The 24,465-nt window shown below is 38.1% G+C and overlaps 1 protein-coding gene across 1 annotated transcript; it reads left to right on the top strand.

The window, feature by feature from the left end:
* The first annotated feature begins 29 nt into the window (after nt 1-29).
* On the top strand, nt 30-24,077 carry LOC106079438 (probable endochitinase). The gene is made up of 4 exons (XM_056023699.1): nt 30-1,289; nt 15,967-16,191; nt 22,080-22,304; nt 23,600-24,077. The coding sequence occupies exons 1-4, from the start codon at nt 1,196-1,198 to the stop codon at nt 23,806-23,808; spliced, it is 753 nt and encodes a 250-aa protein (XP_055879674.1). The 5' UTR covers nt 30-1,195; the 3' UTR covers nt 23,809-24,077.
* Nucleotides 24,078-24,465: the final 388 nt, after the last annotated feature.

Genomic DNA, 24,465 nt, shown 5'->3' with positions numbered 1-24,465 from the left:
CACACCGACAATTATCTAGATTTAGAGAATACGATTCAAATCTAGATCTGTGGAGAAAGAAACATAAATTTAAAAAACAAACGTGGAAGGAAAACATTGACATAAACTTAATTTTATACTTAAAACTATGCTTAAAACATTTAAAAACATTTCGTTTAAATTGCGGAAAAATACAAATCGTTTTTGGTAAATTAGAACCCTGTGATTTTGATTATGAAAAAAAGTTTAGTTGTTCTAGGCTTAAGTTAAGTAATAAAAGCTAAAATTTTTCGCATCAACTCTCTCTGGTAAAAAGTTTGTGCACGTTATTTCTCCCACACACATTCTCAGATTAAGTTGAAATTTAGCACACTTATTTCTTGGACCTGGCAAAATAGGAATCGTTTAAAAAAAACTGTTAGTAAACTAGCTTTTTGGTAATTAATTAATTGTACTTGACAGGTAGAGTAGAACAAACAACCCGGGACCGTGGAGATAATCAGTTCAGCACGCTAACTGCACGACCAGGCATTGCTCTTAACTTAATAACAAACTGGTTACAAACTAATAGCCTGACGATATTTGATAATCTTTCAGCATTGATTTGTAGGGATGTAGATCTACATAAACTAAACTTCTGATTTAGCACTCAAGATCTAAGATATCTAAGATCTAAATTTTAAATAATTTAAATGATTTAGATAAGAAACAGGAAGTAAGAATGACAACATTGACTTTTAGTGCAGTCAGTAGTATCTTTTGGTCCGGTGCGGACAGTAGTGACTTAGAGAGTCAAGTAGTAACTTTGAAGTTTATTGTTACCCGCTGTGATGCGGATGTGATTTAATAAAATTTAGTATATTGGATGTGTATAGTAACATCGTTATGTGGACGCGACTGTATTCTATGTATTGGATCATTTTCGTAACTACCATAAAGTGTGCAACTTATTGTTTTATTAAATAAATGTTATATCTTGTCTGCCAAAACTGGACTCATTCAATCTCTACCATTTGTGTTGGTTACATGTTAAGTGTGACTCCAGGAAGCACGAGCCCAGCATTCCACGACATTCGCATTCTTCAACATTACACTATTTAACCTTTTGCAGTCTGACCTGTACTATTTTCTTCTGCTGTTAACGCGATCTATTGATAAGAAAATTTTACGAAATAAAACTGTCAATAAATGTTGTTTATCTCCGAGACTTCTTCCAATGAAGTTAGGACAGCGAGACAAGATGGCTAGGTCGTTTCAACATCAAGCTGTATTCTTTTTACTCCTCAGTGCTGTGCTGGTCAATTTTGCAGGTAACTTAAAAATCATTTACTATCGATGTCTATCGAAGAATGAAGGATTTAATAATTACTTTCTGAGAGATATGTTTTTGACTGTCAGATTGTGCCGAAAAATACGCAATGAATTAAAAATGTTCCTGTATCAAAATCAACAAATAAGTGGAATTCATAGAGAGCCGATAGCATGAATGGATGATTTATGATCGCCAGACTAGAAATAACGTTTCTACATGTCACCATAAGGAAGAAACAATGGTCTTCTAACATATGCAATCTAACAACTAGATCTAAACATTCACACATTAACATTGAATTATAGTAGGAGGTATAGACTTATAGCTCTGAGCTAATCTAGTAGATACAATGCCAAATAGATCTGCTATATTTGAGATGTGATCAATGCTTCACAGGTTTTTGTCCAAAAGCGAATAGCAAGTCCCTGATTACTGCTGATTTAGTTTCTGATTTTGTATTGAGCCGCCTTGGGTGGAATTAGCCACCATCAAATCTGTATGTTATATTTATCCTGATGTTTTCTCTCTTTGTGAATGCATCTGTCAGCATAGCAGAGAACATAATACTGAACAGAGTAGGTGTTAGGACACAGCCTTGTTTTACCCCGTTTGATACTTCAAAGGGCTCAGATGGTTTTCCACTCTCCTGAACACGAGCCTTCATGCCCTCATGACATTGTCTTAAAATGAATATGAAGTTTTGTAGACATCCATACTATCAACATTGGAAAAATCCGAGAATGTTTGAATGCGCCCAGGTAGCCTATTTAACAAGTAATGATCCGAGACTAGTATAGAGCTAGAAATGAAGACCAATACTTGATTGAGTTAAAACAAAAGGTTGTCTCAAGTTTTTATGGCTCACATTTGTTTTTCGACTACTTCGTTCTTATCTGAAAGTCTTAGAATGTACTTTCAACATTACTCGTGCTTATCTAGGTCAGTGCTTCTCAAGGATTAAGAATGTTTTTTAGGTGGCGATGACATTTGCGCGTATTTAAAAAACTCTAGTAACTTCTAGAGGCGCTATGGGTGATAAAAACATTTAATGTAGCCACGGCTGTACACGTTCCCTAGTCACGTGAAAACTAAAATGATCAAAGATTATGATTAGCGTCAAATTTGTTTCTCTGCAAGTAACTCCACATCACATGCTAATTTTGATAGTAATACTTGGTGCAAGTTGCAGACAGTGCTGCTAAATATGGGAGACTCATACAAAATGTTAATATTAAAACATGTTTTCCTGGGATCATACACAATCAAAACACGAGGACCTGTTTGTAACCAGTCTGAACATGGCTTGTGGGAACATTTGTATTTTTTCATCTGTAGATTGTAGACAAATAGATAAATGATAACAGCGGGAGTTTTAGTCAATAATCAATTGACTTATTAGTTAATTTTTTAAATTGATTCATATTTTGTTAGGTACAATAAATAATTATTTCACGTTTTAACATGATCAGAGAAATTAGGTGTTAAAATATCTAAGGAGCGAGACCTTACATATTTAGGCGTATCTGGGAATACTGAAGGATTAAATTTCCTGGTTGGTATAAAACGTCAGGTTCCACTCAGACGGCAATGCGTTCTATCTACTGATTAAACTTTACATATCTGGGAAGTGCAATAACAAATGAGGGATCACTTTTAAGTGGAATTGATAAACGTCAGGCTAAGACCAGTAGTGTTTTTTGGACGCGAAAGCGAAGCGAAAGTGCGTCGGAATAAATCGCTCCGCGTGCCTACAACAATCAGTGTCAAGCAAACAATTTTCTCCCAACTCTTCCATATGAATCTGAGACATGGGTACAGAAAGCAACTAAGACCAAACTTGAATGCTTTCACCAAAGACGTCTTCACTTCAACATGACATACATTGACAAGGCTAAGCTACTAATAGCGATGTTTTTGCGAAAGATTGTATGTGGTGTATAGAGGCACTGCTTATAGTTCGACAGCTATGTTGTATGGGGTGTATAGAGGGACTGCTTATAGTTCGACAGCTATGTTGTATGGGGTGTATAGAGGCACTGCTTATAGTTCGACAGCTACGTTGTATGGGGTGTATAGAGACACTGCTTATAGTTCGACAGCTATGTTGTATGGGGTGTATAGAGAGACTGCTTATAGTTCGACAGCTACGTTGTATGGGGTGTATAGAGAGACTGCTTATAGTTCGACAGCTACGTTGTATGAGGTGTATAGAGGCACTGCTTATAGTTCGACAGCTACGTTGTATGAGGTGTATAGAGGCACTGCTTATAGTTCGACAGCTACGTTGTATGGGGTGTATAGAGAGACTGCTTATAGTTCGACAGCTACGTTGTATGGGGTGTATTGAGGCACTGCTCATAGTTCGACAGCTACCTTGTATGGGGTGTATAGAGGCACTGCTTATAGTTCGACAGCTACGTTGTATGGGGTGTATAGAGGCACTGCTTATAGTTCGACAGCTACGTTGTATGGGGTGTATAGAGGCACTGCTTATAGTTCGACAGCTACGTTGTATGAGGTGTATAGAGGGACTGCTTATAGTTCGACAGCTATGTTGTATGAGGTGTATAGAGGCACTGCTTATAGTTCGACAGCTACGTTGTATGAGGTGTATAGAGGCACTGCTTATAGTTCGACAGCTATGTTGTATGAGGTGTATAGAGGGACTGCTTATAGTTCGACAGCTACGTTGTATGAGGTGTATAGAGGCACTGCTTATAGTTCGACAGCTACGTTGTATGAGGTGTATAGAGGCACTGCTTATAGTTCGACAGCTATGTTGTATGGGGTGTATAGAGGCACTGCTTATAGTTCGACAGCTACGTTGTATGGGGTGTATAGAGAGACTGCTTATAGTTCGACAGCTACGTTGTATGGGGTGTATAGAGAGACTGCTTATAGTTCGACAGCTACGTTGTATGGGGTGTATAGAGGGACTGCTTATAGTTCGACAGCTACGTTGTATGGGGTGTATAGAGAGACTGCTTATAGTTCGACAGCTACGTTGTATGGGGTGTATAGAGGCACTGCTTATAGTTCGACAGCTACGTTGTATGGGGTGTATAGAGGCACTGCTTATAGTTCGACAGCTACGTTGTATGGGGTGTATAGAGAGACTGCTTATAGTTCGACAGCTACGTTGTATGGGGTGTATAGAGGCACTGCTTATAGTTCGACAGCTACGTTGTATGGGGTGTATAGAGGCACTGCTTATAGTTCGACAGCTATGTTGTATGGGGTGTATAGAGGCACTGCTTATAGTTCGACAGCTACGTTGTATGGGGTGTATAGAGGCACTGCTTATAGTTCGACAGCTATGTTGTATGGGGTGTATAGAGGGACTGCTTATAGTTCGACAGCTATGTTGTATGGGGTGTATAGAGGCACTGCTTATAGTTCGACAGCTACGTTGTATGGGGTGTATAGAGGCACTGCTTATAGTTCGACAGCTACGTTGTATGGGGTGTATAGAGGCACTGCTTATAGTTCGACAGCTATGTTGTATGGGGTGTATAGAGGCACTGCTTATAGTTCGACAGCTACGTTGTATGGGGTGTATAGAGGCACTGCTTATAGTTCGACAGCTACGTTGTATGAGGTGTATAGAGAGACTGCTTATAGTTCGACAGCTATGTTGTATGGGGTGTTTAGAGGCACTGCTTATAGTTCGACAGCTATGTTGTATGAGGTGTATAGAGGCACTGCTTATAGTTCGACAGCTACGTTGTATGGGGTGTATAGAGGCACTGCTTATAGTTCGACAGCTATGTTGTATGGGGTGTATAGAGAGACTGCTTATAGTTCGACAGCTACGTTGTATGAGGTGTATAGAGGCACTGCTTATAGTTCGACAGCTATGTTGTATGGGGTGTATAGAGAGACTGTTTATAGTTCGACAGCTACGTTGTATGGGGTGTATAGAGGCACTGCTTATAGTTCGACAGCTATGTTGTATGGGGTGTATAGAGGCACTGCTTATAGTTCGACAGCTATGTTGTATGGGGTGTATAGAGAGACTGCTTATAGTTCGACAGCTATGTTGTATGGGGTGTATAGAGAGACTGCTTATAGTTCGACAGCTACGTTGTATGGGGTGTATAGAGGCACTGCTTATAGTTCGACAGCTATGTTGTATGGGGTGTATAGAGAGACTGCTTATAGTTCGACAGCTATGTTGTATGGGGTGTATAGAGAGACTGCTTATAGTTCGACAGCTACGTTGTATGGGGTGTATAGAGGCACTGCTTATAGTTCGACAGCTACGTTGTATGGGGTGTATAGAGGGACAGCTTATAGTTCGACAGCTACGTTGTATGGGGTGTATAGAGGCACTGCTTATAGTTCGACAGCTACGTTGTATGGGGTGTATAGAGGGACAGCTTATAGTTCGACAGCTACGTTGTATGGGGTGTATAGAGAGACTGCTTATAGTTCGACAGCTACGTTGTATGGGGTGTATAGAGGCACTGCTTATAGTTCGACAGCTATGTTGTATGGGGTGTATAGAGGCACTGCTTATAGTTCGACAGCTATGTTGTATGGGGTGTATAGAGGGACTGCTTATAGTTCGACAGCTATGTTGTATGGGGTGTATAGAGGCACTGCTTATAGTTCGACAGCTATGTTGTATGGGGTGTATAGAGGCACTGCTTATAGTTCGACAGCTATGTTGTATGGGGTGTATAGAGGGACTGCTTATAGTTCGACAGCTATGTTGTATGGGGTGTATAGAGGCACTGCTTATAGTTCGACAGCTATGTTGTATGGGGTGTATAGAGGCACTGCTTATAGTTCGACAGCTATGTTGTATGGGGTGTATAGAGGCACTGCTTATAGTTCGACAGCTACGTTGTATGGGGTGTATAGAGGCACTGCTTATAGTTCGACAGCTATGTTGTATGGGGTGTATAGAGGCACTGCTTATAGTTCGACAGCTATGTTGTATGGGGTGTATAGAGGCACTGCTTATAGTTCGACAGCTACGTTGTATGGGGTGTATAGAGGCACTGCTTATAGTTCGACAGCTACGTTGTATTGGGTGTATAGAGGCACTGCTTATAGTTCGACAGCTATGTTGTATGGGGTGTATAGAGGGACTGCTTATAGTTCGACAGCTACGTTGTATGGGGTGTATAGAGGCACTGCTTATAGTTCGACAGCTACGTTGTATGGGGTGTATAGAGGCACTGCTTATAGTTCGACAGCTACGTTGTATGGGGTGTATAGAGGCACTGCTTATAGTTCGACAGCTACGTTGTATGGGGTGTATAGAGGCACTGCTTATAGTTCGACAGCTATGTTGTATGGGGTGTATAGAGGCACTGCTTATAGTTCGACAGCTACGTTGTATGGGGTGTATAGAGGCACTGCTTATAGTTCGACAGCTACGTTGTATGGGGTGTATAGAGGCACTGCTTATAGTTCGACAGCTACGTTGTATGGGGTGTATAGAGGCACTGCTTATAGTTCGACAGCTACGTTGTATGGGGTGTATAGAGGCACTGCTTATAGTTCGACAGCTATGTTGTATGGGGTGTATAGAGGCACTGCTTATAGTTCGACAGCTACGTTGTATGGGGTGTATAGAGGCACTGCTTATAGTTCGACAGCTACGTTGTATGGGGTGTATAGAGGGACTGCTTATAGTTCGACAGCTATGTTGTATGGGGTGTATAGAGAGACTGCTTAAAGTTCGACAGCTACGTTGTATGGGGTGTATAGAGGCACTGCTTATAGTTCGACAGCTACGTTGTATGGGGTGTATAGAGGCACTGCTTATAGTTCGACAGCTACGTTGTATGAGGTGTATAGAGGCACTGCTTATAGTTCGACAGCTACGTTGTATGGGGTGTATAGAGGCACTGCTTATAGTTCGACAGCTACGTTGTATGGGGTGTATAGAGGCACTGCTTATAGTTTGACAGCTATGTTGTATGGGGTGTATAGAGGCACTGCTTATAGTTCGACAGCTACGTTGTATGGGGTGTATAGAGGCACTGCTTATAGTTCGACAGCTATGTTGTATGGGGTGTATAGAGGCACTGCTTATAGTTCGACAGCTACGTTGTATGGGGTGTATAGAGAGACTGCTTATAGTTCGACAGCTACGTTGTATGGGGTGTATAGAGGCACTGCTTATAGTTCGACAGCTATGTTGTATGGGGTGTATAGAGGCACTGCTTATAGTTCGACAGATATGTTGTATGGGGTGTATAGAGGGACTGCTTATAGTTCGACAGCTACGTTGTATGGGGTGTATAGAGGGACTGCTTATAGTTCGACAGCTATGTTGTATGGGGTGTATAGAGAGACTGCTTATAGTTCGACAGCTACGTTGTATGGGGTGTATAGAGACACTGCTTATAGTTCGACAGCTATGTTGTATGGGGTGTATAGAGGGACTGCTTATAGTTCGACAGCTATGTTGTATGGGGTGTATAGAGGGACTGCTTATAGTTCGACAGCTACGTTGTATGGGGTGTATAGAGGCACTGCTTATAGTTTGACAGCTATGTTGTATGGGGTGTATAGAGGCACTGCTTATAGTTCGACAGCTATGTTGTATGGGGTGTATAGAGGCACTGCTTATAGTTCGACAGCTATGTTGTATGGGGTGTATAGAGGCACTGCTTATAGTTCGACAGCTATGTTGTATGGGGTGTATAGAGGCACTGCTTATAGTTCGACAGCTACGTTGTATGAGGTGTATAGAGGCACTGCTTATAGTTCGACAGCTATGTTGTATGGGGTGTATAGAGGCACTGCTTATAGTTCGACAGCTATGTTGTATGGGGTGTATAGAGGCACTGCTTATAGTTCGACAGCTACGTTGTATGGGGTGTATAGAGGGACTGCTTATAGTTCGACAGCTACGTTGTATGGGGTGTATAGAGGCACTGCTTATAGTTCGACAGCTATGTTGTATGGGGTGTATAGAGGGACTGCTTATAGTTCGACAGCTACGTTGTATGGGGCGTATAGAGGGACTGCTTATAGTTCGACAGCTATGTTGTATGGGGTGTATAGAGGCACTGCTTATAGTTCGACAGCTATGTTGTATGAGGTGTATAGAGAGACTGCTTATAGTTCGACAGCTACGTTGTATGAGGTGTATAGAGGGACTGCTTATAGTTCGACAGCTACGTTGTATGAGGTGTATAGAGGCACTGCTTATAGTTCGACAGCTACGTTGTATGGGGTGTATAGAGGCACTGCTTATAGTTCGACAGCTACGTTGTATGGGGTGTATAGAGGCACTGCTTATAGTTCGACAGCTATGTTGTATGGGGTGTATAGAGGCACTGCTTATAGTTCGACAGCTACGTTGTATGGGGTGTATAGAGGGACTGCTTATAGTTTGACAGCTACGTTGTATGGGGTGTATAGATGCACTGCTTATAGTTCGACAGCTATGTTGTATTGGGTGTATAGAGGGACTGCTTATAGTTCGACAGCTATGTTGTATGGGGTGTATAGAGAGACTGCTTATAGTTCGACAGCTATGTTGTATGGGGTGTATAGAGGCACTGCTTATAGTTCGACAGCTATGTTGTATGGGGTGTATAGAGGGACTGCTTATAGTTCGACAGCTACGTTGTATGGGGTGTATAGAGGGACTGCTTATAGTTCGACAGCTATGTTGTATGGGGTGTATAGAGAGACTGCTTATAGTTCGACAGCTACGTTGTATGGGGTGTATAGAGACACTGCTTATAGTTCGACAGCTATGTTGTATGGGGTGTATAGAGGGACTGCTTATAGTTCGACAGCTATGTTGTATGGGGTGTATAGAGGGACTGCTTATAGTTCGACAGCTACGTTGTATGGGGTGTATAGAGGCACTGCTTATAGTTTGACAGCTATGTTGTATGGGGTGTATAGAGGCACTGCTTATAGTTCGACAGCTATGTTGTATGGGGTGTATAGAGGCACTGCTTATAGTTCGACAGCTATGTTGTATGGGGTGTATAGAGGCACTGCTTATAGTTCGACAGCTATGTTGTATGGGGTGTATAGAGGCACTGCTTATAGTTCGACAGCTACGTTGTATGAGGTGTATAGAGGCACTGCTTATAGTTCGACAGCTATGTTGTATGGGGTGTATAGAGGCACTGCTTATAGTTCGACAGCTATGTTGTATGGGGTGTATAGAGGCACTGCTTATAGTTCGACAGCTACGTTGTATGGGGTGTATAGAGGGACTGCTTATAGTTCGACAGCTACGTTGTATGGGGTGTATAGAGGCACTGCTTATAGTTCGACAGCTATGTTGTATGGGGTGTATAGAGGGACTGCTTATAGTTCGACAGCTACGTTGTATGGGGCGTATAGAGGGACTGCTTATAGTTCGACAGCTATGTTGTATGGGGTGTATAGAGGCACTGCTTATAGTTCGACAGCTATGTTGTATGAGGTGTATAGAGAGACTGCTTATAGTTCGACAGCTACGTTGTATGAGGTGTATAGAGGGACTGCTTATAGTTCGACAGCTACGTTGTATGAGGTGTATAGAGGCACTGCTTATAGTTCGACAGCTACGTTGTATGGGGTGTATAGAGGCACTGCTTATAGTTCGACAGCTACGTTGTATGGGGTGTATAGAGGCACTGCTTATAGTTCGACAGCTATGTTGTATGGGGTGTATAGAGGCACTGCTTATAGTTCGACAGCTACGTTGTATGGGGTGTATAGAGGGACTGCTTATAGTTTGACAGCTACGTTGTATGGGGTGTATAGATGCACTGCTTATAGTTCGACAGCTATGTTGTATTGGGTGTATAGAGGGACTGCTTATAGTTCGACAGCTATGTTGTATGGGGTGTATAGAGAGACTGCTTATAGTTCGACAGCTATGTTGTATGGGGTGTATAGAGGGACTGCTTATAGTTCGACAGCTATGTTGTATGGGGTGTATAGAGGGACTGCTTATAGTTCGACAGCTATGTTGTATGGGGTGTATAGAGGGACTGCTTATAGTTCGACAGCTACGTTGTATGGGGTGTATAGAGAGACTGCTTATAGTTCGACAGCTATGTTGTATGGGGTGTATAGAGGCACTGCTTATAGTTCGACAGCTATGTTGTATTGGGTGTATAGAGAGACTGCTTATAGTTCGACATCTACGTTGTATGGGGTGTATAGAGGCACTGCTTATAGTTCGACAGCTATGTTGTATGGGGTGTATAGAGAGACTGCTTATAGTTCGACAGCTACGTTGTATGGGGTGTATAGAGGCACTGCTTATAGTTCGACAGCTATGTTGTATGGGGTGTATAGAGGCACTGCTTATAGTTCGACAGCTACGTTGTATGGGGTGTATAGAGAGACTGCTTATAGTTCGACAGCTACGTTGTATGGGGTGTATAGAGGCACTGCTTATAGTTCGACAGCTATGTTGTATGGGGTGTATAGAGGGACTGCTTATAGTTCGACAGCTATGTTGTATGGGGTGTATAGAGGCACTGCTTATAGTTCGACAGCTACGTTGTATGGGGTGTATAGAGGCACTGCTTATAGTTTGACAGCTACGTTGTATGGGTGTGACGAACCGTTTTAGCTCACTCAAGATATCACTCAGGTCTAAGCATTTAATTAATTAATTTACTCGCTATTAATCATCAATTTTATTAATTTAGCCAATCAAGCGCTAAAAACGCAGCCACCACCCCTCCAATCCAACCCCACCCCCTTTGGCAGCGATGTCACATTTTACTATCCCCACCTTGACACGTGCCACACTAGACTCTTGACAAGAGTACACTCCCCTTTTCCTATCTTGGCAAACATCCGTTGACCCCCCCCCCTAGTTGGGAGCGGCTGGTCACTTCAAAGTGCCCATTCAACTCAACGCCCCGGGCAACGCTGTTCGTCTAGCACTAGCCATTATCAAGGTATAATCTCCCTTGATTTTGGCCGAGCTCCGATAATCTCCCCTTCATAATCCACCTGGCCACCTGGGCTGATTTCCTGGACTTTCAACTCGCGCCTTCGCGCAATGTCTATCTCCCGGAAACTCTCGTCACGGTCAAGCGTGGACCCCCTTTGTCAAAGACGTCAAATAATCTAGACCACCTTTGCACCTATCTCCCGCCACTCACCCCCCCCTTTCTATCCACGTGTATATGGACAAACTTCATCGTCCGATCTCATTCACGCTGGAGAGCCCACAGGGAGCACATCTAACTCTTGCTTGAGCTCCAGACTATTTTCATTCCCTTATTTCACTTTGGATTGGTGGTATGTAACTTAGTAAAGTGCTTGAGAACCATTTTACTTATTAATGTATATATATATATATTTGTGCATTTATTACTACACTAGACATATGTTACCCGCGACCCGCGGGTCTTTATTTGCGCATTACTGTCGATATAGTCACTGAGAGTGTTTGTAAACAATTAAACGAAATAATAATGTAATAAGTAAAGCGAATGTGTCAATGTAAAAATAGTGTGAATGAAGCTATCAGATCAAAATAGCTAATAGGGGAAAATCCATTTTTTTAAAAATTAAAACATTTGCTTTTGAATAATCTAGTGGATTGGATTTAGATGTATGTTAAACGTAGCTAATGATCCTTTCACGTTATTTCTCTTTCGCTACGAAAATAAAATTAGTTTTGCGAAAATGGTTTACCCGAAGTCGATACATTCTTATCTATTAAAAACGAAAAGAGCGATAGCTTTGTTAAATGAATGGGATTATAAAGTGAACAATTAAACGAAATAATTTTTAGTACGCGATTCATGAATGAATATAGATCTAGGCCTATCTCACCTCGGCTTCGCAGCTTTCGTAACCGAATGTAGATTTAGAAAACCAAATTGGAATGTTTATTTGATCAAAATATGAAATGAATGGACTTTAATTAATATATTTATACGTTAAAATAGTTGGATTAGAGTTTTAGATCTAGGCATGGTATTATAAAGTGAACAATTAAACGAAATAATTTTTAGTACGCGATTCATGAATGAATATAGATCTAGGCCTATCTCAACTGGGCTTCGCAGCTTTCGTAAACGAATGTAGCTTTAGAAAACCAAATTTGAATGTTTATTTGATCAAAATATGAAATGAATGTACTTTAATTAATATGTTTATGTGTTAAAGTATAAAACTATCTGTGCGAAGAGAAGTTTTATCATCTTAGAGTTGAATTAGAGTTTTAGATCTAGGGATGGGATTATAAAGTAAACAATTAAACGAATTAATTTTTAGTACGCGATTCATTACGGAATTGTCTAATGAAAGAATGTTCGTCAGGAAATCTGTAGTCACAGATATAAGGAACTAATTAATGTAAAAAATGCTTTTGAAACACAAAATTGAAGGTTAATTTTATTATATAATGAAATCAATGGATCTTCTTTTGTATTTTCATGTGTCAAAGTAAAAAACTATCTGCGCAAAGTGTATTTCTTAAAATTAGATCTAGGTCTAAATCCTTTCTATCTTTTCTCATGTCAACATTGTAGACATGGCCTAGATCCATAAAATACTATAGCTGTAATAGAGTCGGACAACTTTATTTTTTTTTGAGGGTCTTAAGTTTGTTTTAGGGCTACAATACATACACTACGGTCTAAGTTGGTACCCAAGGAACATTCCTGCCTAGTTTTATCAAGATTGGTCAAGCGGTTTTGATGTCTATAAGTAACATACATACATACATACATACCCCTCACATTCTACTTTATAATATAGATTACTTGTGTATATATTTGTGCATTCTTATCATGGATGATGTAAGTAGATTACTGTATACTTATATTTTATATCATGACCTTTGTAGCTAAATGTTCAAGCCATCTGGACTAGAATTTATTAACAATTCTTACCAGATGTATTTAGCTCTTTGACTATTATTAATTTAACTCTGATATAGTAGCGCTCGGCACGAGCTTTCAATATATTATCATTGATTAATTCCTTGGCAGGGAGTTATCAAAGCATTTCTGTAAACATGTCTTATTACTGAGTATGTATTTACTTATGCTCTATGTTTACTTATGTGAGAGCATGGGCGAGTATCAGACGTTGATCTCCCCTTCCCCTTTTCATCTCATTTATCTTAGTGATGTATGTACTTGCTATTCACCGTGATTGGTGAACGACACTTGTATTACTTATCATATATCACTTATTACTGTTTGTTATTTCCCTTTATGGGAGTCCCCATTATTATTGTTATCTCCCTTGATGGGACACTATATTCATTTGTTAGGTCCCTTTGATAAATATGAAACTAGCTTATGGTTTCTATACATCAGTCTGAAGATGTCCTTCACGGAAAGGCATCTACCTCCCAGTGTTATCATTATGGCTAAACCGACGCATACATTATATCGTTGCAGCTTTTATCTATAGGCTACATCCGCCTGAAATCTTAGCAACCTAAAGCTGATAGCAGATTTGCTGGCACCAGATCTGTAGACATCAGACCTACTCATCCTTCAAGAGTCCAAGTAACAACGCTAGCCACAGACTCGTCACTGGCTTAACTGATTGGTAGACGCAGCTTAGCTCTGCAACCATACAAGTTGGACTGCACACGGAGCCTGGATCCACTACGCCAGCCCACCAGCAGACAGCATCAGTATCAGCCACACCCGTCTCACCAGTGCAGCACAGGACCAAAAGCTAAGCAACCAGCCTAATGACACTCAGACCATTTGGTTCTAATATCTGATGATGATAGTCCTATATATGTAAATACGCTAGATCCCATACTAGCAACTGTACAGCATTTCACCCTTCATTATCTTATTTTGTATAATAAACTGTACATAAGTTTACATCTAAATATAGTATTTGTTGCCTGCATTATAACGCTGTGCTTGTAGTTTATATGTGCAAGTAAGGATTCTCAAACTATAAAATCCCCTAGACACCCAAAACGGCCAAGACTTTAATCCGACTTGTCACAATGGGGTGTATAGAGGCACTGCTTATAGTTCGACAGCTATGTTGTATGGGGTGTATAGAGGGACTGCTTATAGTTTGACAGCTACGTTGTATGAGGTCGACCGTCAATCTTTTTTTTTTTGGTGAACAGAAGTCCTTCCTCCCCCCCCCCCCCCACCTGAAGCGTCAACTTGATATAGAAGAGGGCAAATGGCAAATGAACACAAGGCGGTTTTCGAACGAAACAGCTGGATATTTCTTACATAGGCCGCAGTATACAGACGTAGACAGCGAAAAGAATCTAAATCGACCACAACCGGACAATGGGTATGTCTATGTTGGTAGTGGCTAAATAGGTAGGTCACAGCTAGGGCTGCGTAGCCACGTAAAATTCCTCATTAATTTTCGTACTCGAAGAGTATGTGTGTGCTAAAACTCAATGCACTAATGTTACAACAAAAGATAGATAATAATCTTCTTTATCTGTTAAAAGAGGTTTATTTTTATGAAAAAAAAAAGAACCGCTTTTTAAAATAGTTCACAAGACAACAAGTTGCTTTGTCCCTAAACTTTGCAAAGCACAAAAGAGGTCAAATATAATTTTCAATAGCTCTTCTTTTTTTTTTATAAATTAAAACGTGATAGACGGATAGACAGACTACACAAAACTAATAGCGGCTTTTCCCATTACGGGAGTTGCTAAAAAAAAAGATTTTCTATTTATTTTGCAATGTTCAAACAGAGGCACAGAACTTCGTAAAAAATATAAGAGTATCAATATATATAATTCTCTTCATGACTAAACAGTGATGAAGATCACTATTTTATTTCTGCAAGTCGGACTAGACTTACCTCATGTAACTTTAGCGACGAAAACAAGAGGGTGGGGAGAACAAGTAATCTAGTTGTTTATATTTCAAAGTACTAGACAAAATGAGGGGACAAAATAGACACTTCACACATTTTCGATGAGTAACAGTAATGTTTTACTGAGGAAGAGAGTAGAACTTAAGTTTTGATTTTCTTCCAATTCTGTTTTCCATTAGGTAAAAGACTTTTTATAAATTATCTCCAATACAATATTTTTATTTTTAACATCATCATGTTCAATCTTAACACTATTTTGAATGAAGCAGTCTACTACAGTCTACTACAGTCTACTAGACATTCTTTCAGGATCTGTAGGATTGCAATCTCTTTTTTTTTTTTACTGTCAACAAAACTAGAGCTACATGTGTTCGTCATTATATTGGTGTATGTGTGTGTATCTTTAACTCCCTTGCTGTTTCCAGTCTAATGTCGAATCAATCGTTTCTATCAAGTCTGTGTTTAACTCTGCAGCTTGTCAAAACTATTGTCAAATCTTGTCATTTCAATTGTGTGCTTAACTTTGTGTTGTGTCCAGACCATTGCCTAATCAATCGTTTCATTCATGTCTTTGTTTAACTCTGTCAAGTCTAGTATCAAATCAATTCGTTTCATTCATGTCTTTGTTTAACTCTGTCAAGTCTAGTATCAAATCAATCCTTTCATTCATGTCTTTGTTTAACTCTGTCAAGTCTAGTATCAAATCAATCCTTTCATTCATGTCTTTGTTTAACTCTGTCAAGTCTAGTATCAAATCAATCGTTTTGTTTGTGTGTGTTTAACTCTGGACCCTGTCAAGACTTTTGTCATACCAATCCTTTTATTTATGTGTGTTTAACTCTACAGCGTCTCAAGACTATTGTCAAACCAATCCTTTTATTTATGTGTGTTTAACTCTGCAGTGTCTCAAGAATATTGCCGCATCAATAACTGGAAGGACGCTGTACATCCTCACCCAGTGTATTGTGATAGGTTCGTAAAATGTTACAACTTTCAAACCACGATCACCTCATGTCCCGCCGGAACACTTTTTGACGCCGTTTCGAGAACCTGCATGAACGCAGCTTCAGGCACAATCCACTGCAATGACGCTGGTACTACAGCTACACCTGTGACAGTGCCTCCAAGTAAGTAATGCACTAGTCAAGTAAAAGCGACCATCTGCACATATGTATTATCTACAGTTTCTTAGTGTGTCTCTAGAGTGTACCTTGATTGATTGTCTCTATATATAGTTTACCACTTTACCATAAATGTTCTAACAATTCCAAAACTCCACATGTATGTCTCTAACAGTTCACCATAGTTCATACTATGTGGCAATATGGCATTCTGTAGGCACTCAGTTCATTAAAGTTTATATTATATGGTAATGTGGCATTCTGTAGGCACTCAGTTAATGGCATGGTTCCCTCAACAAGTATCGTCCACTGGTAGCAGTGTATAATAGTAACATTATAAAATCGATTATAAAAGTTATTTCAAAATTTAATAACATATTTCTGATACCCTTCTACGTGATTTTGTCCATTTTTTTCTCTCTCACCATTTTCAACAGAGCCTAACTTTCACCAATGATAAATGATATGATGCAAAATAAAATATATATACATACTTACTTTCAGATGCCTATTTACATACTTACTTTCAGATGTCTATTTACATACTTACTTTCAGATGTCTATTGACATACTTACTTTCAGATGTCTATTTACATACTTACTTTCAGATGCCTATTTACATACTTACTTTCAGATGTCTATTTACATACTTACTTTCAGATGCCTATTTACATACTTACTTTCAGATGTCTATTGACATACTTACTTTCAGATGCCTATTGACATACTTACTTTCAGATGTCTATTTACATACTTACTTTCAGATGTCTATTGACATACTTACTTTCAGATGTCTATTTACATACTTACTTTCAGATGCCTATTTACATACTTACTTTCAGATGTCTATTTACATACTTACTTTCAGATGCCTATTTACATACTTACTTTCAGATGTCTATTTACATACTTACTTTCAGATGTCTATTTACATACTTACTTTCAGATGTCTATTTACATACTTACTTTAAGATGTCTATTTAGATACTTACTTTCAGATGCCTATTTACATACTTACTTTCAGATGTCTATTTACATACTTACTTTCAGATGCCTATCTACATACTTACTTTCAGATGTCTATTTACATACTTACTTTCAGATGCCTATTTACATACTTACTTTCAGATGTCTATTTACAAGAACTATACATTTTACTTATGTCAACTTTTCACTCTCATTCAATGTGTGCCATGTTAATTAATATTATAATATAATAATATAATACAAAACAGCAATGTACTATATACAAAGTATTTATATGTATCTGTTCCTCATCTAATTTTCATTCTAGACATCATATAAACCTTTTTGTATCGAGGGCCGCATTAAAAAAAATTGAATGGCGGGCCGCACACACACATAAACACACACACACATATATATATATAACTTAGAAAGATACGCTAGCTAACTGTGTAAAATGTCTTTTAGTTCATATTTACACTGTATTATAGTCACGTTTCTTTCTTTCTTTTTTTCACAGTCCACCTTAAAAAATTACAACAAGAGTTATCAATTTTTGAAATCAATTTTACGATTTTTAAAAAAACTGCTGTTGTCTTTTTGTATCACAATATCGCTACAAATATATATTTGTACTTAATGTGCAGTATTTTACTTTTTACACTCGTGCATAAAGTTCCGGAACTGTGAAACTATCTTACTAGTTGTTACCCTAGTGACTGCTGTCAAATTACAGTCATTCAACATTGACCAGTGATTATACTTGTTTATTTTCCTCACAAAAAATGCTTGCTCACTGAATGAGACAATATAAGTTCCGGAAGTTAAATGTCGGGACTAGCGAAACCTGCCCCATCATCGGAGAATGTTGACCATGTCCTTCAATGGTGCATACTAAATCAAGAGACCCGAACAAGACTCTTTCCCAAAGCTCTCCAAAGACTATTCGGCGAACTGCCTGATCTGGAAATCACTGCGCAGTTCATCTCAGATATAGAATTACTGATCTGAACAATCCAACATGCAAAATGAAAATAAAAAAGAAGAAAAACAGATGTATGTGTACCCAAATGGTGTGAACAGAAGCAAAGTTTTCTTAAGTGTGGAAATACAGCTTCTGGCACCAATAAAACTCCCGTGGAAGTACTGACTGGAACTTCTCTTTTCTTGGAGTTATGTCCTCTGGAGCTTAATCAGCTTCTGCGCTAAATGATGAGCAGTTGGTATTGAAAACTGGTTCTTGACGTTTTAAAATTTGTTTTTATAAATTGCACAATTAATGAATCTTAATAAGTGTTGTACTTTTAATTATTTCACCAGAAATGGTTTCACCTTTCAGCAAAGGAAAATGACAAAACCTGTTATCTTTTGCTTGCTTGTAGAAATGGCAAAGCCTTGTGTAGAAAGATTTAACATGGATTTGCATTTAATATGCAAGAAACCAATTGCAATATGTATTATAATAAAAACATGAAATCTTTCTTCCACTCTTCATTAGAAATATTGGTAACAAAATAACAGTCAATGTCCTTCAAGTAACATAACTATTTCTTCCTTGAGATTTCATATTCTTCTCATTTGCTTTGCTCATGCTAACCTAGCAAATACATTAAATTATTTGGTTCATAAATTGTAACTACCAGTGGTTAACATCTCTAGCTCAAATAAGCTTTATGGTAATATTGTTTAGACTATTGTAATATTGAAATTTTATTTAGCTTTGTGCAAACTTTCATGTTTAGAGTTTATGGTTCGGATATTATATAAAACTATTTTTCTCAGTGAAGGATCGAGCTCCATCAGTTGATACACTTGTCATCTTGTTCCAAGGCTATCCAACACTCAGAAATTGTGTTTTCAATTGAGTGTATTTATGTATAGCCAAAAAGCATAATCTTCGTTTAATTCAAACTTTTATTGTGAGACAGTTTCAATAATTTATATAATATACTATTTTTAATTTTTGCATTTTTATATGTATACACTGTGGGCACATCTGATTTCTGTAGGTGTCGGCGGACCGCATGAAACACTCCGGCGGGCCGCATGTAGCCCGCGGGCCGTAATTTGCCCATCCCTGATATAAACTATTTACCATTATTTATCAATAAACATGTGCCAATATAGTACCTCTCTGTTCCCCCCCCCCCATTAGTTTTACAACTTCATAAGTTTAAGACATATCATCACTATTCTATGGAATGCCGCAACTTAGAATGTACTCATTACTCATTGTAGTCATATACTCTTTAACCAACATTATATTTCAAATGAAGATTCATCTGTTTCATATTATTTTTAACTTGTAATAATCCAATTCTTTAAAAACAAAACTTATAGAATTTCATATATCATTTCATAACATCAGCTTCTAGTTTAATTTAACTTACTTCCATATTCAGAACACTGAACTCTTATTTTAATTTAAAACATCACATCTTGTCCTATAATCATAGTGATTACTGTAACTTCTGTACTTACTTACTTCTGTATTTACACTATAGTCATTACTGTGTTTAGTTTTATTTTGATTCATTCTTTCACTTCTATAATAATGAGAACTCGCATTCTTCTTTTGCCATGATCCAACAATCTCTGGCAAAATGTCCTTGCTTATTACAATTATAGCTAGTTATGTTTCTTTTAAATGAGTTATTCCTGGGTCTATTTGATTGTTTGGTATTTCTTTGTCTCTTGTTTCTGTTTAACAAATTCTTTCTTCTTCTTCGTTCTCATTTTTATGCTGGAGTGTTCAGATAACTAGACCAATAAATGAGATGAACTGCGCAGTGGTCTTCAAATCAGGGAGCTCTCAATATAGTTTCTTTCTATTGGGGTGCTTTGGGGCCAGTGTCATATACGGGCCTCTTGATAAAGAGAGCAGTCCTAGAGGACATAGACAGCATTCTCTGGTGACACTCTATACGGGCAGACTTCACTGGTTCCAATTTTGAGCTTCCGGTGCAAATGTTTAACAAATAACTATATTTGTTTTGCCATCTATGTCCCTGATGGTACAAGATCTAATTCCCTTATGTTACCTTATAACTTATCCTGTGATAAACTAAGTAGGGCTACTCCATTACAAGAACCTGTAAAGAAAGGTGTCTTAACAAATATTATGCAAGCTTTAGACTTCTTAATACTGCCATCTAATAGTCTGACACTTTTCATGTAACCTTAGTAACACCAAGATTCTACAAATTTTGATTGAACAGCAATTGTTGTACAAGCGGTGTCCCTAATGCAATTTACAACTTTGCCATTCACTAAACCTGGGAATAGTGTAAAATTATTTCTCTTTTCTTCTACCATGTTAATCTCTTCTATAACATAACCATAGTTTCACTATCCTCATCACTATGATCCCTATCTTGATTTTCATATGTATAGTAAACTCTGCTTGTTTGATTTTTATCTCTATGTTTACTACTTCTTCTTCTGTTTTGATATCTATTATATGAATTCCTATTATTTGATCTATAATATATAGTTTTTTTGCAATGGGAAGCTTTGGGACCTTTCTTTTAGCAATTAGAACAAGTTATTTCCTCAAAATGAGTATCTCTAGATTTAGATCTTCCATTTCTATCTCTGTCTATTTTCAAACCTATCTTCATTTTCTCTAGTGTATTTATTCTTACTTCTGACTTTTTTTTTCATCTGAGTATCCTACTAAATGTATCTTATTCTTATATTTATGGGAGAATGGATTAGATGGGTATGCATTTTTATATATTCTCATAATGTCAGATATTTCATCTAAAGGTTTAGGATTTCTCTCTTTAAAAAAATGACTGAAGTTGGGATTCACATTTGTTAATAACATTTTAAAGGTTAACTACAGAGACCGTGACGACAAATGGCGACTGGTTCAATGAGCAAACTGCTCCATAAAGACTTTCAAAGGGATATGACAGAGCGATTCTGTACAATTCAGTTGGCTAACGATCTTTAAGTACTCAAAATGACTTCTGACTGTCCTTCTCAAAACAGGTTTAATGACCGTCTTTTACTTCAGGTCGATTTAATAACATAAAGATCAGACGTTGATATCATAAGCTTTGTGTAGACCAGACGTTGTGATGATCACTAGTCTGACTATGGTCATCCTGAGTAAACGGCTCGTTGAACGTACGCTCGTATAGACGGCTGGTTGTTGAACTGACGATTGATAGAACTTATAAAAGAAGTCACTCTGCGATGATTCTGCGTTCAGCCGTAACTACGATGATGTTTCTTCTATCCTCGAGTGTACGACCCGTTGCCTGAGCGAGCGTTTGGTATGCGGGGTGCCACTGTAATGAGCCTTCCGTCTTGTAGTTATTGATGTCTGTCTGAATTCGACAGATTACAGGTGTATTCAATGCGACTAACAAACAAAACTTAGACACATACATAGGTAACAAGTGAAAAGATAAATCCAAAACTGTTAGGCGATTCAGATGATGATTTAATACAGGAAAAGGCCACAGTTGAGTCTCCTTCGATAAATACGTGTTATCCCTAAGGAATCCTATCACCAACTAACTTTATGTCTCTACGTATAGTCTCTAACCCAACTAAGTCATAACGTCACTAGTCGCGTTCAAAGTCCGTCAATTATGGTGCGTCTCTATACATACTATAAATACTAAGTATATGTCTAACAGTGTTTAACTCTGCAGCGTGTCAAAACTATTGTCAAATCTTATCATTTCACGTGTGTGATTTACTTTGTGTTGTGTCCAGACCATTGTCTAATCAATCCTTTCATTCATGTCTTTGTTTAAGTCTAGTATCGAATCAATCCTTTTATTTGTGTGTTTAACTCTGGAGCCTATCAAGACTATTGTCAAACCAATCCTTTTATTTCTGTGTTTAACTCTGGAGCCTATCAAGACTATTGTCAAACCAATCCTTTTATTTGTGTGTGTTTCACTCTGCAGTGTCTCAAGACTATTGCCAAACTAATAACTGGAGAGACGATGCCCATCCTCACCCAATGTATTGTGACAGGTTCGTCAAATGTGACAACTTTCAAACCACAATCGTCTTATGTCCCGCCGGAACACTTTTTGACGTCGTTTCGAGAACCTGCATGAACTCAGCCTCAAGCACAACCCACTGCAACGACGCTGGCACTACAGCTACACCTGTGACAGTGCCTCCAAGTAAGTAATGCACAAGTCATGTACAAGCGACCATCAACACATATAGGTATTATCTACATTACGTATGTATCTGTATCCAATGTTTATAATACTTAAATTTGGGAGATTAGTTTACACTTACACTTTATCGATGGATGTTGGAAGTAAAAACTTGACTCCTTTATTTCAACCTTAAAGCTTTGGCTCGTTTGTTCAGTTGATAGAGCGTCGCGCGGATAATGTAAATGTCGTGAGTTTGTTTTGAATGTATTGTTTAATATAGCATTGGAAATAAAGTTGGAATTTTTGTTTAATTCGTTATATTACTTTTGTTTTAAAGTGTAATTAGAATAAATCTGTAACAAAATATAGTCCAAATATTTTTTGCTAAAGTAAAAAGCAAAATAAAAAAAATGTGTTGATATGCTGGACATTGGTGTTCCCTTGTGGTCAAAGGGGAAGACGTTGTGAAGGTTAACGAGGATGCAATGTGACTAAACAATGACCAACTTTCCAAAATAATGTTTGGATTCCTAGTTGTGTTGGATCGATTCAGGCACGTCCTCAAATCTTTAAAAATCTAAGTCCTTAACGGAATTCGAACTTGTGACCTCCTCAGTTATGAAACCAAACGCTTTTCCACTTGGCCACTTTTAAAGCTGAACAGAAAAAAACAAACCAGATCTTTTCTGTATCTGTCTTGAAGAAAAGTAAGAATGGCTACTAATGTCAGGCTAGAGGTGGCTTGACTCATAGGAGCTATAAACATTCCGAAATTAAAAATCCCAGTCTTTACCAGGATTCGCACACGGGACCTCCGGTTAGGAAGCCAAGCACTTTACCACTCAGCCACCGCACCTCTGATCAGGCATAAAGAACAATTTAAATATCCAAATATATTGTGTGTGTTCTCTGTTTGCTTTGACTTGCTTTGATTGTATAATTTATCAGTTGATTGCGAATTTAACTAGTAAGTTTTAAAATACAATCAAACCAAAAAAACAACAACAATTATTTATACTTTAGATAAACAGTTAAAGGTTTACTATTACCCGCGTCGCAATGCAATGGAGTTCAATATAATCAACTCCGTCGTTTACGTTAAACTAGCTATCATTTCAATTGGCTTATTACAACGATGCCTACTTTATCAATTCCAAGCTCCTTCCGTATAGTTTATGTGTTCCTATCACTGAACGTCACTATTTTGTGTGTGTCACCTGGCTATTTCTACTGTCGTTAACCAAAGAACGCTCTCAACAGCGAAATCCTTGTTGCGAGATGTAATTAGCCTAATGAATTATTTTGTTTTTCAGTTGCCAGTAATATTTGTGCCACGTATCAGCTGCTGAATGGTAACTACCCTGATCCGTCCAATTGCCAAGGCTACGTGGAATGTTCAAACGGAGTTACAATCCACGGCAAATGCCCTAATGGGATGGCCTTCAATGTCGCCAGTAATGGCTGTACGGAAGTGCACAGCGTCAACTGTATCGACAATGCCAATTTCCATTTTATTGTCTAAATACTGTTTGTACGCTACGTGAAAAGTAAGGCGACATCTAGATGCCGTGAGTTGTATGTAGTTGAAGACTATCGGTCAATGAAACTGACTAAACCTAATGTACTACTACATTGGTCTGATTATATAGTGTTGACTAATGATGCAGAGAATGTTTCAATGTAAGAATTATTAATTTTCTCTGAATATATTGTATTGTTTTTAATGATGTGCATACAATCTGGTTATCGGATTATAAAATTAAAATAAGCAAAGATGTGTTCAAATCATAATTTAACTTTTATTCCTTTTCCTTACTGTTATAACAATTTTTTTATCAGAAGGCTATCTATCTATCTATCTATCTATCTATCTATCTATCTATCTATCTATCTATCTATCTATCTATCTATCTATCTATCTGTCTGTCTGTCTATCTATCTATCTATCTATCTATCTATCTATCTATCTATCTATCTATCTATCTATCTATCTATCTATCTATCTGTCTGTCTGTCTGTCTGTCTATCTATCTATCTATCTATCTATCTATCTATCTATCTATCTATCTATCTATCTATCTATCTATCTATCTGTCTGTCTATCTATCTATCTAACTATCTATCTATCTATCTATCTATCTGTCTGTCTGTCTATCTATCTATCTATCTATCTATCTAT

The sequence above is a fragment of the Biomphalaria glabrata genome, chromosome 3, assembly GCF_947242115.1.
Source record: "Biomphalaria glabrata chromosome 3, xgBioGlab47.1, whole genome shotgun sequence".
Taxonomy (NCBI): Eukaryota; Metazoa; Mollusca; class Gastropoda; family Planorbidae; genus Biomphalaria; species Biomphalaria glabrata.
The sequence above is the reverse complement of the archived record's forward strand: the minus strand, read 5'-3'. Positions and strand labels throughout refer to the sequence as shown.

Bases quoted from the DNA above. Each gene is read 5' to 3' on its own strand.
- LOC106079438 (XM_056023699.1), top strand. From the start codon at position 1,196: ATGAAGTTAGGACAGCGAGACAAGATGGCTAGGTCGTTTCAACATCAA. The intron at 16,192-22,079 runs GTAAGTAATGCA...TTCACTCTGCAG, and splicing joins ACCTGTGACAGTGCCTCCAA to TGTCTCAAGACTATTGCCAA. The intron at 22,305-23,599 runs GTAAGTAATGCA...TTTGTTTTTCAG, and splicing joins ACCTGTGACAGTGCCTCCAA to TTGCCAGTAATATTTGTGCC.